Raw genomic sequence first — 18,797 nt, 5'->3', positions numbered from 1 at the left:
TTTTTTAACGTGTTTATTTTTTTTCCTATAATGAAAGTCTTATTATAGGAAAAAAATGTAGTGTTTGTTTATATAACTTATAACTTTTATTTTTACACTTTTTTAAAAAAAATGTATACTTTTTTTTACTTTTTTCACTTGTCCCACTAGGGGACACTTAGACTTGCAGCTCTGATCGCTGCTGGAATACATTACACTACCTACGTAGTGTAATGCATTCCAACTGTCATTGTGACGTGACAGTCACACTGACAGGAAGTCTCGGAGGAACGGCGATTGCCACGACAAGCATCGGCAGCCCCCACAATCACTTTGTGGGGGCTTCCGATGTGCTTCAAACCCCTTAAAGGTGGCGAACGCAATCGTCGCCGCATTTATGGGGTTAATTGCCAAAATCAGCAGCGAGGGTCTGCTGACCGGCAAGGCTGGAGTGTCAGCTGTCTGGGATAGCTGACCTACCGGTTCCCGGACACTGTCCGCTAGGACAGTGTGCGCCGGGAACTACTCCGCAACTGTACGTCCTGATGCGGGAAGCAACCCCTCTGCAGGACGTACTATTGCGGAGCAGCGCGTGAAGAGGTTAAAGAGGCTCTGTCACCAGATTATAAGTGCCCTATCTCCTGTATAATCTGATCGGCGCTGTAATGTAGATTACAACAGTGGTTTTTATTTTGAAAAACTATCATTTTTGAGCAAGTTCTAAACAATTTTAGATTTATGCTAATTCATTTCTTAATAGACAACTGGGCGTGTTTTTACTTTTTACCAACTGGGTGTTGTACAGAGGAGTGTATGACGCTGACCAATCCGTGACCAATCGGCGTCATACACTTCTCATTGTTCCAGCACAGCTTCTTTCACTGCACAATCACACTGTAACAATCACGCTGTGCAGTTAAAGAAGCTGGGCTGGAACAATGAGAAGTGTATGACGCTGATTGGTCAGCAAGAAAAGAGTATCCGGAACACCAATTGCAATAAAGATAATTTTTATTTTATTTTAAATGCCAGTGGCAGAGTGCAATGTTTTAGTCTTAGGGTATGTTCACACGGCCAAATTTCAGACGTATACGAGGCGTATTATGCCTCGTTTTACGTCTGAAAATACGGCTCCAATACGTCGGCAAACATCTGCCCATTCATTTGAATGGGTTTGCCGACGTACTGTGCAGACGACCTGTTATTTACGCGTCGTCGTTTGACAGCTGTCAAATGACGACTCGTAAAAATACAGCCTCGTCAAAAGAAGTGCAGGACACTTCTTTCAGACGTTTTTGGAGCTGTTTTCTCATAGACTCCAATGAAAACAGCTCCAAAAACGGACGTAAAAAACGCCGCGAAAACGGCGCGAAAAACGCCGCGAAAAATGTGAGTTGGTAAAAAAACGTCTGAAAAGCAGGGTCTGTTTTCCCTTGAAAACAGCTCTGGATTTTCAGACGTTTTGGTTGACTACGTGTGAACATACCCTTAACGACCTTCTTCAGGCACTGAGCCGTGCTGGGGATAAAGTATATACGAGCGCTCTGTAAAGTTGTAGCGGCTGGCCGCTGTATTGTGGCGCTCACAATACAGCGGCCAGCCGCTACAACTTTACAGAGCGCTCGTATATACTTTATTCCCAGCACGACTCAGAGCCTGAAGAAGGTCGTTAAGACCGAAATGTTGCACTCTGCCACTGGCATTTAAAATAAAATAAAAATGATCTTTATTTGCAAAGTGGTCTCAACCCTATATATGTTTGCAGTATTAGATGTGTCACTAGGCTTGATAAAGATCCTATTGTAGGATTGAAACGTTGCTGTTGTATCTGGAGTGAATAAACCACCATTTTTGTCATATTGGAGTGCTGCAAATTTTCTTTTTGCTATATCTTACATTCCGTCCGAGGATCGGGACGTTTTGCTGGGCACCTGGTCAATGATTTCTGTGTGAGTGCCTCTGTCTTCTCTTTTGCTATATATATATATATATATATATATATATATATATATATATATATATATATATGTGTGTGTGTGTGTGTCTATATATGTGCCTTTATGTATTTGTATATGTTTCCTTATGTGTGTATATATTTTCCTGTATGTTTAATTATGTGCCTTTATGTATGTACAGCATATATGTTCCAGTATGTGCGCATCTATATACAGTAGTGTTAAAAAGTCCAACATCATTAACCTGATAAATCAATGTTTTTGGTAGAAATTATATTTCTACAAAGCAAATAATTTACTTGTACGTGTAGTAGAGCATTAAAAAAAAAAAACCAGAGGCAACAATTAGGACCTGCATGCCGCTCATTCTGAGGAATTGAATCATTAATTGAAAGCGGCCTGTTCATTAATTGAATGGGGCTTGTTCACAATAATAGCAGTGAGGAGTTGAATTGGTGAAGTCATTCATTCTGTGGAATAACAGGTGTCAGTTTTGGCCCTTATTTAAGGTAGGAGGGTGGCAAATGTTGCACATGTTGGTTATAGTTCATTTCCTTCTGAAATACTGGGGAAAATGGGTCATTCCAGACATTGTTCTGATGAAAAACGTACTTTGATTAAAAAGTTGATTGGAGAGGGGAAAACATAGAGAAGTGCAGCCAATTATAGACTGCTCAGCTTAAATGATCTCAAATGCCTTGAAGTGGCAACCAAAACCTGAAAGACACGGAAGGAAGTGGGGAATTACAGTTCAAATGGATCGAAGAATAGCCAAAATGGCAAAGGCTCAGCCAATGATTATTTCCAGAAAGATCAAAGAAGATCTGAAGTTACCAGTGAGTATTGCTATAATCCGAAGACGATTAAGTGAAGCCAAGTTACCAGCAAGAACTCCCCGCAAAGTCCCGTTGTTGAAAAAAATACATGTACTGAATAGGTTAAAGTTTGCCAAGGGACACATCGACTGGCCCAATGAGAAATGGCGCAACATTTTGTGGACTGATGAAAGCAAAATTGTTCTTTTTGGGTCTAGTGGTCGCAAACAGTATGTCAGACGACCCCGAGCACTGAATTCAAGCCACATTACACTGTTAGGCTGGGTTCACACGACCTATTTTCAGACGTAAACGAGGCGTATTATGCCTCGTTTTACGTCTGAAAATAGGGCTACAATACGTCGGCAAACATCTGCCCATTCATTTGAATGGGTTTGCCGACGTACTGTGCAGACGACCTGTCATTTACGTGTCGTCGTTTGACAGCTGTCAAATGACGACGCGTAAAAATACAGCCTCGTCAAAAGAAGTTGCGGGACACTTCTTTGGACGTTTTTGGAGCTGTTTTCTCATAGACTCCAATGAAAACAGCTAAAAAAACGGACGTAAAAAACGCCGCGAAAACGGTGCGAAAAATGCAAGTTGGTCAAAAAACGTCTGAAAAGCAGGGTCTGTTTTCCCTTGAAAACCGCTCTGGATTTTCAGACGTTTTTGGTCACTACGTGTGCACATACCCTGAAGACTGTAGAGCATAGTGCTGCAAAAATCATGATATCGGCCCAACTATGGTGTTGGGCCTATTTATCGCATACAAGGGATCATGGATCAGTTTGAATATATCAAAATACTTGAGGAGATCATGTTGCCCTATGTGAAGAAAAGTAATGCCCTTGAAATAGGTGTTTCAAAACGACAATGACCCAAAACACACCAGTAAGTGAAAAACATCCTGGTTACAGACAAACAGGATTGAGGTAATGGAGTGGCCAGCCCAGTCCTCTGACCTCAATCCCATAGAGAACTTGTGGGGCAACATCAAAAATCCGGTTTATGAGGAAAACCCAAAAATGCAGAAAAACTGTGGAATGTAGTCCAACCTTCCTGGACTGGACTGTTTTTTTAAAAAAAACTTTTAATATTTTTATTTTTTTTAATGCCCTTAAAATGTATCTAACTTTTTATTTTTTTACACATTTTGTTAGTTCCCCTAAGGGACTTGAACCAGCGATCATTAGATCGCTGGTACAATACACTGCAATAGAAATGTATTGCAGTATATTGTAATTTTTACAGGCCCCTGCTTAGCCCTGCCGGAGGCAGGCAGGTTCCGTCAATTTGATGGAATGAATAGCGCAGTCGACTACGGTATTTATTCCGTAAAAACGATGGAACCCTTAAACAACGGTGACAAACGTAAACCATTTGAACCGGATCCGTCACCATTGAAATAAATGGTGATGCAAGAGAAAACCTTATGGTTTCTGTTTGTTTCAGTTTGGATTACATTCATAGGTGCCCCTGATAGAAAGCTCCAACGGAACCAATGAATGAAGTCCCTACGCAGATGTGAACGAAGCTTTAGTTCTATCAGAATAGAATTTTCACGAACGGACTTGTGGCAAAGATGGCATTCCATGACAATGCCCCCTTTGCCACCAGTCAGTTAGTTAAATTTAAAGTCACTGAGCCTTTCAGTACGACCCATATCACTAGCAATGTTTGTGTATGGAGATTGCATGGCTGTGTGCTTTTTTGCAATGGGTGTGGCTAAAACCTGAACTCAATAATTAGGGGAGGTGTTCACATACTTTTGGCAATATAGTGTATATTATGCACTCAATGACATTAGAATTCTCTTACATGGATAACAGCAGTTTATAGATGATGGTACATTACCCTGAACATAGAATATTACATTCACAATGTGCGGTTAGTGGCATTAAGGTTTACTGCCACTGAATGCACTGTTGAATGTTCTATGATATTAGAATGCTCTGCAACTGATATCAGACTGTGCCGCCAGTGATATTATATAATAACCTCAGTGATATTAGAATGCTCTTAAAGTGAGAGTAGAATGTGCAGTTATAATAGTTTGCTGTCGGTGATAATAGAATGCGCTGCCTGTGATATTAGAATGCACAGTCAGTGATATGAGAATGTGCCTTCAGTAACAATACAATGTTCTGTCAGTGATTATAATGTAGAACGTGTCATCAGTGATAATAGTATGTGCCTTCAAAATGTACCATCATTAATATCAGAATACACTATCATTTCTAATAGCTTGTTCCATTTCTGATTGAAATTAGAATGTACCATCAGTAATATTAGAATGCGCCATCGTTGATAATAGCATGTGCCATCTCTGATTGATATTAGAATGTACCATCAGTGATATTAGAATGCGCCGTCATTGATAATAGCATGTACCATCTCTGATTGATATTAGAATGTACCGTTAGTGATATCAGAATGCACCATGGTTGATAATAGCATGTGCCATCTCTGATTGATATTAGAATGTCCCGTCAGTGATATCAGAATGCGCCATCGTTGATAATAGCATGTGCCACCTCTGATTGATATTAGAATGTCCCGTCAGTGACATCAGAATGTGCCATCATTGATAATAGAATTTGCCATCTGATTGATATTAGAATGTACCGTCAGTAATATTAGAATGTACCGTCAGTGATATTAGAATGCGCCGTCATTTTTAATAGCATGTGAAACCTCTGATTGATATTAGAATGTACCGTCAGTGATATCCTAATGCGCCATCGTTGATAATAACATGTGCCACCTCTGATTGATATTAGAATGTACCGTCAGTGATATCAGAATGCGCCATCGTTGATAATAGCATGTGCCACCTCTGATTGATATTACAATGTCCCGTCAGTGACATCAGAATGTGCCATCATTGATAATAGCATTTGCCATCTGATTGATATTAGAATGCTCTTAAAGTGAGAGTAGAATGTGCAGTTATAATAGTTTGCTGTCGGTGATAATAGAATGCGCTGCCTGTGATATTAGAATGTACAGTCAGTGATATGAGAATGTGCCTTAAGTAACAATACAATGTTCTGTCAGTGATTATAATGTAGAACGTGTCATCAGTGATAATAGTATGTGCCTTCAATATGTACCATCATTAATATCAGAATACACTATCATTTCTAATAGCTTGTTCCATTTCTGATTGAAATTAGAATGTACCGTCAGTAATATTAGAATGCGCCATCGTTGATAATAGCATGTGCCATCTCTGATTGATATTAGAATGTACCATCAGTGATATTAGAATGCGCCGTCGTTGATAATAGCATGTACCATCTCTGATTGATATTAGAATGTACCGTTAGTGATATCAGAATGCACCATGGTTGATAATAGCATGTGCCATCTCTGATTGATATTAGAATGTCCCGTCAGTGATATCAGAATGCGCCATCGTTGATAATAGCATGTGCCACCTCTGATTGATATTAGAATGTCCCGTCAGTGACATCAGAATGTGCCATCATTGATAATAGCATTTGCCATCTGATTGATATTAGAATGTACCGTCAGTAATATTAGAATGTACCGTCAGTGATATTAGAATGCGCCGTCATTGATAATAGCATGTGCCACCTCTGATTGATATTAGAATGTACCGTCAGTGATATCCTAATGTGCCATCGTTGATAATAACATGTGCCACCTCTGATTGATATTAGAATGTACCGTTAGTGATATCAGAATGCACCATGGTTGATAATAGCATGTGCCACCTCTGATTGATATTAGAATGTCCCGTCAGTGACATCAGAATGTGCCATCATTGATAATAGCATTTGCCATCTGATTGATATTAGAATGTACCGTCAGTAATATTAGAATGTACCGTCAGTGATATTAGAATGCGCCGTCATTGATAATAGCATGTGCCACCTCTGATTGATATTAGAATGTACCGTCAGTGATATCCTAATGCGCCATCGTTGATAATAACATGTGCCACCTCTGATTGATATTAGAATGTACCGTCAGTGATATCAGAATGCGCCATCGTTGATAATAGCATGTGCCACCTCTGATTCATATTAGAATGTCCCGTCAGTGATATCAGAATGCGCCATCGTTGATAATAGCATGTGCCACCTCTGATTGATATTACAATGTCCCGTCAGTGATATCAGAATGCGCCATCGTTGATAATAGCATGTGCCATCTCTGATTGATATTACAATGTCCCGTCAGTGATATCAGAATGCGCCATCGTTGATAATAGCATGTGCCATCTTTGATTGATATTAGAATGTCCCGTCCGTGATATCAGAATGCGCCATCGTTGATAATAGCATGTGCCACCTGTGATTGATATTAGAATGTCCCGTCAGTGATATCAGAATGTGCCGTCGTTGATAATAGCATGTGCCATCTCTGATTGATATTAGAATGTCCCGTCCGTGATATCAGAATGCGCCATCATTGAGAATAGCATGTGCCACCTCTAATTGATATTAGAATGTCCCGTCAGTGATATCAGAATGCGCCATCGTTGATAATAGCATGTGCCACCTCTGATTGATATTAGAATGTCCCGTCAGTGATATCAGAATGCGCCATCGTTGATAATAGCATGTGCCACCTCTGATTGATATTAGAATGTCCCGTCAGTGACATCAGAATGTGCCATCATTGATAATAGCATTTGCCATCTGATTGATATTAGAATGTACCGTCAGTAATATTAGAATGTACCGTCAGTGATATTAGAATGCGCCGTCATTGATAATAGCATGTGCCACCTCTGATTGATATTAGAATGTACCGTCAGTGATATCCTAATGCGCCATTGTTGATAACATGTGCCACCTCTGATTGATATTAGAATGTACCGTCAGTGATATCAGAATGCGCCATCGTTGATAATAGCATGTGCCACCTCTGATTCATATTAGAATGTCCCGTCAGTGATATCAGAATGCGCCATCGTTGATAATAGCATGTGCCACCTCTGATTGATATTAGAATGTCCCGTCAGTGATATCACAATGCGCCATCGTTGATAATAGCATGTGCCATCTCTGATTGATATTAGAATGTCCCGTCAGTGATATCACAATGCGCCATCGTTGATAATAGCATGTGCCACCTCTGATTGATATTACAATGTACCGTCAGTGATATCAGAATGCACTCACTGTTTTTCTTGCCTACATGGGAATTCTTTTTATAAACTTTTATTTAGAAAAAAATTTCCCATGTGATAATTCGTAAGCATGTATTTGTTTTAATATCAGCGGCATACATTGTGAGCTTTCTATATACTCCTATAAAATAGAAACATTGGCTGCTATAGATTAAAGTTGTTTTGAGCCCAGAGGGACAGCCATTGTCTCACCGTTCAGAGCATGGAAAAAACAGTAACATTAAGACGTCAGGCAGGAAATCCCTGCTCCTGCCTGGATACACTCCGCAGAATAGCAAAATAACAATAAATCCAAGTCACTGTATAAAAAATGTATATTTTTTATGCAAGAAAAACCCCTCTGCATTCTATTATCTGCTTTGTTTATCTGGGTTCTTCTGAGCAGCACATTCAATTTATTTTACTATATGGCATGCCTGCCAATGTTTTGTTCACAACTGACCAATATTGAGCACTATTGTGTCTTAAATACTGCCAAACAATAGTACCCCTAGGGATACAGAAAGTGTCTATGAAAGCTGGGTGACAAATCCGGGGTAAGCTATAATGGCCGCCATATTGGCTGTCAGCCATCTTTCCCAGAAACAGACATAACTGAAAAAGATGACCACTCAAATGGGCAAATGGGCTTTGATAAAACAATGTATGAATATGTATCAACTGCATAGTCTTAGTTTATGTTCTTGTGTAGTTTTACTGTAGGCCCAACTTGCCCTTGTTGTAGATGGCATTTTCTTTTTTAACTTAGACGTGATTGATATTAGGTGGCTCTTGTGTATCAGAGACACGCAGGGCCCGCTCTTCAGCTGAACTGATGGAATCGTCTGAGAGCGAACGATACAGCTTTTATGTTTACAGGATTAAAAGAATCCAGAATTAGTCTCCTTCCCCCTCTGACAACTGATAATAGAGTTCATTCCTTTGCTTGAAGGTAGGTAACATGGGATTCAGAACAGTTAAAATATGTACTGTGGGACAACCATAGTATGAACTACCTTAGAAACCAATGCAAATATAATAAAATAAAACAGTAAAGGCTGAGGGGCTATGTGCAGGGTCTCATATCTACTGCCAGGATGCAGAACTTTAAGGTCCTAGCAAGCTGAGGAGTCTCCTCAGCTATACTCCAATGCTCATGCAGAGGCTCTGCTCCTTCCCTGACAAGCAGGGTAGAAAGCTATATCTATTGGCTGCTCTGCAGTGAAGGGAGGATCACTATGAGGAGCACTGCCTTTGGCAGTGTGACTGAGCAATGCACATTGCTGTACACTTTGAACACCAGGTGGCACCATACTATGTATGTAAATGTCATAACACTTCACTGGAAAGTTCTTTTTCAAAAGCATATATATTGCAAACATTGTTAATTTTTTGATGTATACAATAAATATATTTATTAAATCAGCAATTATTAGGCACTTAAACAATAAAGTCAGCCAAGAACAATCTGGTCTTCAGCATACAGAAAAAGAAAACTGACATAAAAATAACTGTTACAAACAAATGACACTGGATAGTGCCTAGAATTATACAGATACAAAAATAAATACATTAAACCACATTAAATGAAGGGTTAGACCTCAAATACCCCTGAAGTACAAAGGAAAGAACAAAGAGGGAATTGGAGGGAAACGAGAAGTTGTAGCACTAATTTGGAATGACTTGGCAAACTTCAGTCAGACAGCAGCTATTCCTTAAATCCCAAGGAAAGTAAAAAATTGTAAGAAGTAAAATAAATTAGGTAGCAAAACTAAAAGTATCACTAAACTAAAGATGAGAGCCTCCGAATAACCAGGAGTGATAGCCAGCAGAGGCTCTTAAGGTAGTCCAAGGGAGGCACTGAGCAGAAAAGGCATAGGTTGATTTTTTTGTGGGAGATGTGGACTTTCAAAACTTGGGGATAAGCATTCTCATGGTCAACAGTAGCGCAATCCAATCTTTTTAATTACTTTGACAGGACAAGGGAGCATAGATGGAAGGGCCATTTCAGGGGAAGGTTGGACTCCTGAAGAAAATAAGGCGTTAAGCAGAGCCATAACAGCTCCCCAAAGGGGTTGACTAAGAGGACAGCTCCAACATATGTGCTCCATGGCCCCCCCTAGCACCCAAATAGCGCCAGCACACATATTGGGATGGGATGGGAAAATTGAATGCAGCCAAGCTGGAGTCTCGTCCCATCTGGTCAATATTTTGTAGCTATTTTCCCAGAACTCTACAGGCTATAGATTTGATAAGAGATAAGAAAAGGCTTGCCCCAATCTGCTAGAGAAAACGTTTTCCCTAGCTCCCTCTCCCACCCATATATAAATGCCAACAGAGTCTTTGAAGACTCTGAGAGAAGAAACCCATACAGCATGACGGCTTTGCTGCCTGTTTACAAAGGGAGTCAAAAGGAGTGATAAAAAATTACCCCTAGTAAAAGAGGCCACATGGATATGCAACTGGTGGTATGCGAGCCTTCCCACTTCATAGAACTCAGCTAAAGGTATAATAGAACCACCTGTTAAAACCCTTTAATATTTAATCTCCGGTTCTTAAAAGGTACTAGATACTCCTGAGCATGTAAACCTGGCAGGAAATATAGATTGCCAAAAATAGGAATAAGAGGGCCAGGAGGTTCTGTCGAATCAAATTTCCTGTTATCCCTCCTCCAATTGAACTTAACAGCGGAGAGCCCGCAACTTCCCGTCCCCTATCCCTTGTCGGTAACCAGAATGCTGCATCTGATCAAACTAAGGATTCAAGATAATAGTGCAGCTTTAAGATACACAAAAATGTTCGGGAGCCCCACCCCACCGTCTGCCTTCTGTCTACTAAGGACAGTGTTAGGCTTTGTTCACATCTGCTCTAGAGCTCCGTTCCGATGTTCCGTTTGAGTTTTCCGTCGGAATGGAACCCTGACAGACACAAACGGAAACCATAGGCTTCCGTTTCCATCACCATTGATTTCAATGGGGACGAATCCGATGCCAATGGTTTCCGTTTGTCTCTGTTGTGCAAGGGTTCCGTCGGAATCAATACCGTAGACGGCTGAACAGTCTTTATTAAAGGGGTATTCTCATCTTGGACATGTATGACATCCATGGGATATGCCATAAATGGCTGAAAGATGCGGGTCCCACCTCTGGGACCCGCACCTATCGCAACCAAAAGGCCCCCTGACCCCCGTCCTACCTTATACTGCTGTCACTGCTCTCTGGCCACTGAGTTACATGGTGGCCGGGAGTACGGAAAGAGCCGAGCTCACTGCGCTACGCTGTGTCCATAACTTTCATAGAAGTGAATGGGAGTTCTGGAAACCGCATAACACAACAAGTTACGATGTTTCTGGAACTCAGAAGCTATGGACACAGCAAGCACCCTGTGCTACGCTGTTTCTGGAACTTCCTTTAACTTCTATGGGAGTTACAGACAGCGCAGCTCAGCTATTTCCGTACTCCAGGGCACCTCGTAACTCACTGGACGGAGAGCAGCGACAGCGGGACAAGGTAGGATGGGGGACAGGAGGCCATGTTTTAGAGATAACTGTGGGTTCCAGAGGTGTCTATTGGACATTTATGGCATATCCTGTGAATATGCTCAAAACCAGATTTTATATTTCTGAGGCCCCAAGCAAAGTTATGTCTAGGGGCCCTAATCATGACGCCTTAGTGTCCCCTCACATTCATAATGCCCACTTAGTGCCCACCACAGTTATAATGCCCCCTTACAGTAATAATGTTTACTTAGTGCCCCCTCACAGCAATAATGCCCCTTTAGTGCCCCTTTACAGTGATGTATGCCCATTAGTACCCCACACACCCCCTTAGAAACCCCTACAAATAATGATACCCTGTTAGTGCCCCCAACCAGTGATGCCCTGTTTGTGCCCCCTACACAGTAGTGATGCCCTGTTTTTCCCTGTCTTGTACAGAATTTTCTTCTCATTGACATCAATGCAGAAAAATAAAATGGGAAAACACATTGCGATTTTGTCATGGGTACAACACTTGCGGTTTCTTATAGAAGTAGCTCTATGGGGGGGCGTGGCTTAGCGGCGTATGTGAGAGGAAGCAGGAACCGGAGCTCCCGCTGCCGATACCCTGGAAATTATCCTGAGACTCCACTATACTAACGCGGACATACCTGTAGTGACAGGGGAGAAGACGGTGATCCTCCAGGTACAATTCTGGAGCTGATTGAAGCTGTTATGACCCGGTCCAGGAAATCTAAGGCGGCAGAGGACGGTGAGCTGGGGCTGCAAGATGGCGCCGACATGTGCTCGTATACAGAGAGCAGGGATGTGAGAGGGGCGGCAGCATCCAGGCTGGAACGCTTTGCTAGGAAGGCCCCTATGAAACCTGAGGCAGCTGGAGGAATGTCGGATGGAGGGAAGGAGCAGGCTAGCAGCTCAGGCTCGAGATATGAGCCGCTGCGAGCACAGATGGAGTCGGAGGAGGAGGAGGAAAATGGAGGAGACGCTCCAGGCGGTTCAGGAGGAGGATTGAATGGAGGCATGCAGAACTTGGACAAGCCGGGCCCCACGCTGGCAGATGTTTTTTCGGCGGTAAGCCTGAGTAATACTACGCTGGCTAAGCTTACTTGCCAGGTGGGGGGAATTAAGGAGGATTTGTCTATCATACGCCATGACTTGCAGAAGGTGGCAGAACGCACAACAGCGGTGGAAGGCAGAGTCAGCAACTTAGAAGATGGCATGCTGCCCATGAGACGGGATGTAAATGCGGTGGCGGAGGATGTAAAGTATCTCTTATCTAAAACTGATGATTTGGAGAATCGTTTAAGACGAAATAATGTGAGGATGGTGGGAATCCCTGAAAAAGTGGAAGGGTCTAATCCGGATTCCTTTTTTGAGAAATGGCTATTGGAGGTATTTGGAAAAGAGTCACTGACCCCATTATTTGCAGTGGAAAGAGCTCATAGAGTACCCACACGTCCTGGTCCACCTGGGCGGCCACCGCGACCTGTTCTGGTAAAATTGCTCCATTATAAAGATAGAGACATAATTCTTCGACAGGCCCGGGAAAGGCAAGATATTCGGGTGAACGGTGTGAAGGTGTCTTTTTATCCGGATTTCTCTGCAGAAGTCCAGAAGCGGAGGATGCAGTTTCTGGACATAAAAAGGCGGCTGAGGAATCATCGGGTTCCATATTCTATGCTATATCCTGCAAAGCTCCGGGTGGCGGCATTGGGATCCGTGCAATTCTTTGAAAGTCCGAAAGATGCACTCAGATGGCTGGACAGTCATGATGATCGCCTACGGCACGATCGTGAGGAAGCGGCGGCGTGATCAACAGGCGGATGGCTAAAGAAGGGACTCTGCTATGAAAGGAGGAAGATGAGTTACATGAGGGCATAAGGCCTTGTTTTTATGCAGTTTTATGTTGGTCTAAGGTTAGGCTGCAGTTCATGTGTCATTGATAGTTGGAGGTGAGGAAAGTGCTGTCAGTTCAAAGGCAGACTGAGATGCTGGAGTCATTAAAAATGCTAATTGTTTATTGAGGAGGAGGTAGCGGGAAGCTCTTGGTTCTGAGGTTAACACTGTAAGGGAAAAAGAATGTGTTTTTGCAAAGTGAGTGGGAAGCTGTATGGTCGCAGAGGTGAAGTTTTCTTCATCGGCCCGGGCCCTCTTGGGAGGGTATGTTTATGGATGGTTGGGAGGGTTAGGGTGGGGGGAGGGGAGAGGTTCTGGAGGGAAAGGGAGTTTGCAACGCAGTACACTCAGATAGCCACTGGAGGTAATAGGAATAGCCACTGTCAAAAGCAAGAAATGTTCAGATGGAGGGTAGGGTAAATCTGTTGTCCTGGAATGTGAGAGGTATGGGGGAGATAGCTAAAAGGCGGGCTATATTTGATTACTTGAAAGGGCAGTCCGCTGGAGTGATGGGCTTACAGGAAACTCATCTTACTGCTGATACGGTGCAACAGATACATAGGGTATGGATACGACACAGCTTTCATTCTTTTCATTCTACATACTCGAGGGGGGTTAGCCTCCTAGTACATAGAGATGTACCGTTTAGCTGTTTAGATTCCTTTAAAGATAGGGATGGGAGATATGTTGGGGTGCATTGTAAATTGTTTAATTGGGAATGTATACTTGTGGTAATGTATGTGCCTCCCCCGTACTCTGTGGTGCCAATGAGAGAGGTGTTGGAGAAACTGGCTGGCTGGCCTATGATACCGACCATATTGATGGGAGACTTTAATAATATAATGGATAAAGAGTGGGATAAATTTCCAAACGGGGGGGGGGGGGGAGAGATGTTTGTCTGACAAGGTTTGGTAAATACATGACGGAAGTTGGGCTCACGGATATCTGGCGGGCAAAGTGGCCGTCTACTATGCAATACTCGTGTGTTTCATCTACATATGGATCGCTGTCCAGAATAGATTTAATGTTTAATAATGGAATAGGGATGGAATGTGTGGAGGGGGTGGAATATTTGTCACGATCGCTGTCTGATCATTCTCCAATGTTGCTAAAGCTCCGAACAGGTGTACAGACGGGGGGGCTGAGAATGCACTGGAGGCTCAACCCATTTTGGATACGCTTGGTGGGGGAGGAGACCATAACCATGAGCCTGAGAGAATACTTTGAATTTAATAAGGGTACGGTTCCTACAGATATACTGTGGGATGCTATGAAGGCGAATATAAGGGGGGTGTATATAAGGGAGATTACCCACATAAAAACTAAGACAAGGCAAATAGGTCAACATTTGACGGACCGGGTGACAATAACGGAGGCGAGCCACGTTACCAATAATAATGCGGAAACTTTAGCCCAATGGAAGGCGGCTCAAAAATTGCTTAGGGAACATCAGATGGAGCAGGCAGTTAACAAAAGATTATTTCTGCAACAAAAATACTATGAGGAGGGCGAGATGACAGGCAGATTGTTAGCAAATATCGCACGGCCGGCGCGGGAGAGTGCGTTCATCCATCAGTTAAGGACAGTAAGTGGGGCTCTGGTGGAGGAAACAGGAGATATATTAGGGGTGTTGACATCATTTTATAAGGAGCTATATCGCACTAAGGTGGACTATCCGGAGGATCTTCTGTCAGAATATCTGGCAGAAATGACATGGGTTACTTTGGGAGAGGAAGAAAAGGAGGGGTTGGAGGAGTCAATTACTTTAGAGGAAATACAGGAGGCGGTGAGCTCTATGGCGAATGAAAAGGCCCCAGGGATAGATGGTATACCCACTGAACTGTATAAGACATATGGAGAGATGGTTCTGCCAGAGTTACTGGAGGTGTTCCAGGATAGTTTCGCCAGAGGGCGTTTACCGCAGACAATGTATGAAGCTGCTATAGTTGTGATTCCTAAAGACGGGAAAGATCGGACGCAACCTGACTCTTACAGACCGATATCTCTGTTGACTACAGACATAAAAATCTTAGCTAAAGTACTAGCTAATAGGTTGTCGCGCGTAGTGACTACAATAGTAGGGATGGATCAGTCGGGATTTATGCCAGCACGTTCTACAGCAGTTAACTTACGTAGACTTTTCTTAAATTTGCAGACAGATGCCCCGGATATGCGGTGTAGAGCAGTGTTGTCGTTAGATGCCGCCAAGGCGTTTGATAGTGTGGAATGGAACTACTTGTGGGCTGTATTGGAGCGGATTGGCTTTGGAAGGAATTTTATTAAGTGGGTACAATTATTGTATAAGGAACCGGTGGCTCGGATCAGAGCAAATGGAAGGATGTCGGACTCTTTTAGGTTGGAGAGGGGGACGAGACAGGGGTGCCCACTTTCTCCGTTACTGTTTGCGCTAGCGATTGAGCCACTAGCAAATATGGTAAGACAACATCCGGGGATAGAAGGGTTTCGTTGTGGAGAGTTGGAGGAGCGTATAGCATTATACGCGGACGATATACTGCTGTTCCTGGGGGAGATAGATCATTCACTGCCAGTGATAATGACGATATTGGAGAGGTTTGGCAGGTTTTCAGGGTTAAAAATTTATTGGAGTAAGTCGGCGCTGTTACCACTCCAGCCAGTGAATACACCATTGATGATTGGAGGAACTGAAGTGCCGTGTGTACGGAAATTTAAATATCTGGGGATTACGGTATCAGCAAGGGTGCAGGACTTTGTCGAGTTGAACGTGATACCATTAATGAATAAATTGACAGATAGGACCAAAGTCTGGCTTGAGTTGCCGCTGTCAGCACTGGGACGAGCAAATCTCATCAAAATGATTCTGATGCCCCAGGTTCTCTATATTATGCACAATGCCCCAATGTGGTTACCTAAATACTGGTTCAGGAGAATACATAACTTGTTTAGAGACTTAGTGTGGAAAAGGGGGGTCCCCAGGATAAAAATGGAAAAGCTACAATTACCAGCAGAACAGGGGGGGTTAGCTATTCCAAATGCGTGGATATATTATCTAGCAGCCCAAATACAACACTTTAAAGGATGGAAGAACAGGGAGGATTGGAACTCTAGTGGGAAACTGGTATACTATCTGGGTCAAAGAACGAATTTATTAGAGGCCATGGAGTCGCATAAATTACGGAGGGAGGCGAGAGGGAAACCGACTCTGCTACTATTACATAAAGTTTGGTGGGAAAGTAAGAAGATATTGGGGATTGCAGGATGCTCCAATTATATGCCTTTGTGGGATAATCCTTATCTATGGGAGGTTAATATTTTGGAAGGATTTCAGGATTGGGAACAAGCAGGGATTAGGTATGTGCACCAGATATATGAAGGAGGTACTCTTAAGCTTTTTGCGCAGCTACAGGAAGAGTTTGGACTCTCACATAGGCGGTTCTACCAATATCTTCAGCTCAGGCATGCGATGCAGACACAAGAGAGGCTGGTGGATTTGAGCTGCTCCACTATGGGAGGGATGGAACGGGTGCTGGAGGCCCAGGACACTAAGGGGCTTATTTCGGTGCTATATAATATGCTACTTGCTAAATTCCTAGGAGATCCGTTGGTAGAGACTAGACATAAATGGGAAGAGGATGTAGGGACGATAGCGGATGAAGAGTGGGAGGAATTAATCGGATCGCCCAAAATAATCTCTATTAGTGTGGCACACAGGAGGTCGCAACTCTTTCTGCTGCATAGGGTGTATAGGACACCTAAGGTGCTGTGGCAAATGCGAATTAGAACAACAAAAGAGTGTCCCAGATGTATGTTTGATGGAGCAGATATAAAACATATGTTTTGGAGTTGCCCAAGGCTGAATATATATTGGAAAGCAGTTAAGGGAATGGTATCTAGAGTATATGGTAGAGATTTCCCACTGGAACCTAAGATCTTTTTGTTGGGTTGTATGGGGGGGGAAGGAGGAGATGGGCTAGAATTACTGGCTATAAAAAAGGTTCTGTACCATGCTAGGAAATTAATTGCAAAATATTGGCTACAGGCGGATCCCCCGGAGGTGACTGAGCTAGTTGGATATGTTAATCACACGGTATCACTGGAACACCGAATATATCTAAAAAGAGGGGCAATGCATAAATATGAGAAGCAATGGAGTAAATGGGTGAACACCTATAGTAATGTGACGCATTAGATGAGATTTGAAGGTGGACTGATGCATATATATGTGTAAAGTATGGTGGGATCACGGGTAGGCGTACAGGAAGGAGGGAAGAGGTGGAGGGACTTGGCGAATCAAGGAACAGAGGAGGTACTGCGAAAGGGGGGGGGAGTTCGGGTGTTAGGGTTAGGGAAAGGGATATATATACTGGTACAACTAATGATGATGAAAGGCAAAGTGTAACGTAAATTACGGGAATTTGGTTCTAAGCACAAGATGTTATGCTGTTACTTTGCTTTTTCTCCTGTTGACTGATTCTTTGTACTTTATCAGAAATGAAAAAGATGTATAATTCATGTTGTATTTTCAATAAAAACTTGTCTGATTTAAAAAAAAAAAAAGAAGTAGCTCTATGGACAAGGCGACCACAACCACAACACATTCGGTTTTACTGCGTTTTTTTGTGGTGCGGCAGTGGTGTGGTTTTGTGTAAATGTAGATTAATACCATAAATAATTTTACTACTAATAATAATAGGATATTAGGAATAATAATACAAATACTAAGACTTCAACTACTACTAGTATTAATAATAATACAAACAACAGTAACAATATACTAATAATAACAAGGTAAAATAATATGATATAATAACAATATAAAAATAATAAAAACAACAATATATTAATTAGAATAATAATGTAATTGTATAATGTACTAAAAAGCATAACAATAACATAATAATAATATTGTATAATACTGAAAAAATATAATGATATGCTTCTACTAATATTAATAACAACAAGTATACTATTCTATTGTTTTCATATTATTATTATTATTGTTTTTACTACTATTGTAGAATAATATTTCTTGCTTACCATGCAGGAGGAAGCAGAGAGACACCAGCAGCCACAGACTGGGAATTCCCATTATTTCCCGTAATAACACTCTATCTTTTTGAGGCAAGAACTGTGTGATGTGAAATCCTCCAGGCTGCGGAGGGTCAGGGCTTTCAGTGTCAGGGTGGAGTGTCCATTCCTGTAAGGGAAGGGGGTCTGCACAATGACGGGAAATCAGGCCTCAGCATATGGAAAAGGAAAACTTAGAAGGAGTTCTCTTTTGTCAGGCGGCAGCAGCCAAGGGTTGAGGGGAGAATGTTAATCAGGGAGTCTGAATTCAGAATCTATTATCCCTTCCCATCCCCTTCTGGTCCGCCCCCCCCCCCCCCACCACATATTATCAATCTGACCACATTTCACAAAATTAAAGCTAATCTGCATCCAAATAGACGCTTCATTCTTCAATTTAACAAGAGTCAATGTTCTAATGTATCTTAATATCAAAGGGACAACAACATCTAATATTTGTATGT

General features: G+C 42.2%; 1 protein-coding gene across 2 annotated transcripts in view; it reads right to left on the bottom strand.

Moving 5' to 3' along the window:
• LOC142746842 (uncharacterized) overlaps window positions 1–18,579 on the bottom strand; it is a 42,627-nt gene extending 24,048 nt beyond the window's left edge. For both annotated transcript variants that reach the window (XM_075854945.1, XM_075854946.1), the window contains exon 1: window positions 18,304–18,579. In XM_075854945.1, coding sequence (XP_075711060.1) covers window positions 18,304–18,355 — 52 coding nt within the window. In that variant the 5' untranslated portion in view covers window positions 18,356–18,579. The remainder of the gene's footprint in view (window positions 1–18,303) is intronic.
• Between the last annotated feature and the right edge of the window lie 218 nt (window positions 18,580–18,797).

Source organism: Rhinoderma darwinii, chromosome 1 (assembly GCF_050947455.1).
Source record: "Rhinoderma darwinii isolate aRhiDar2 chromosome 1, aRhiDar2.hap1, whole genome shotgun sequence".
Taxonomy (NCBI): Eukaryota; Metazoa; Chordata; class Amphibia; order Anura; family Rhinodermatidae; genus Rhinoderma; species Rhinoderma darwinii.
This window is presented reverse-complemented; position numbering and strand designations above follow the sequence as displayed.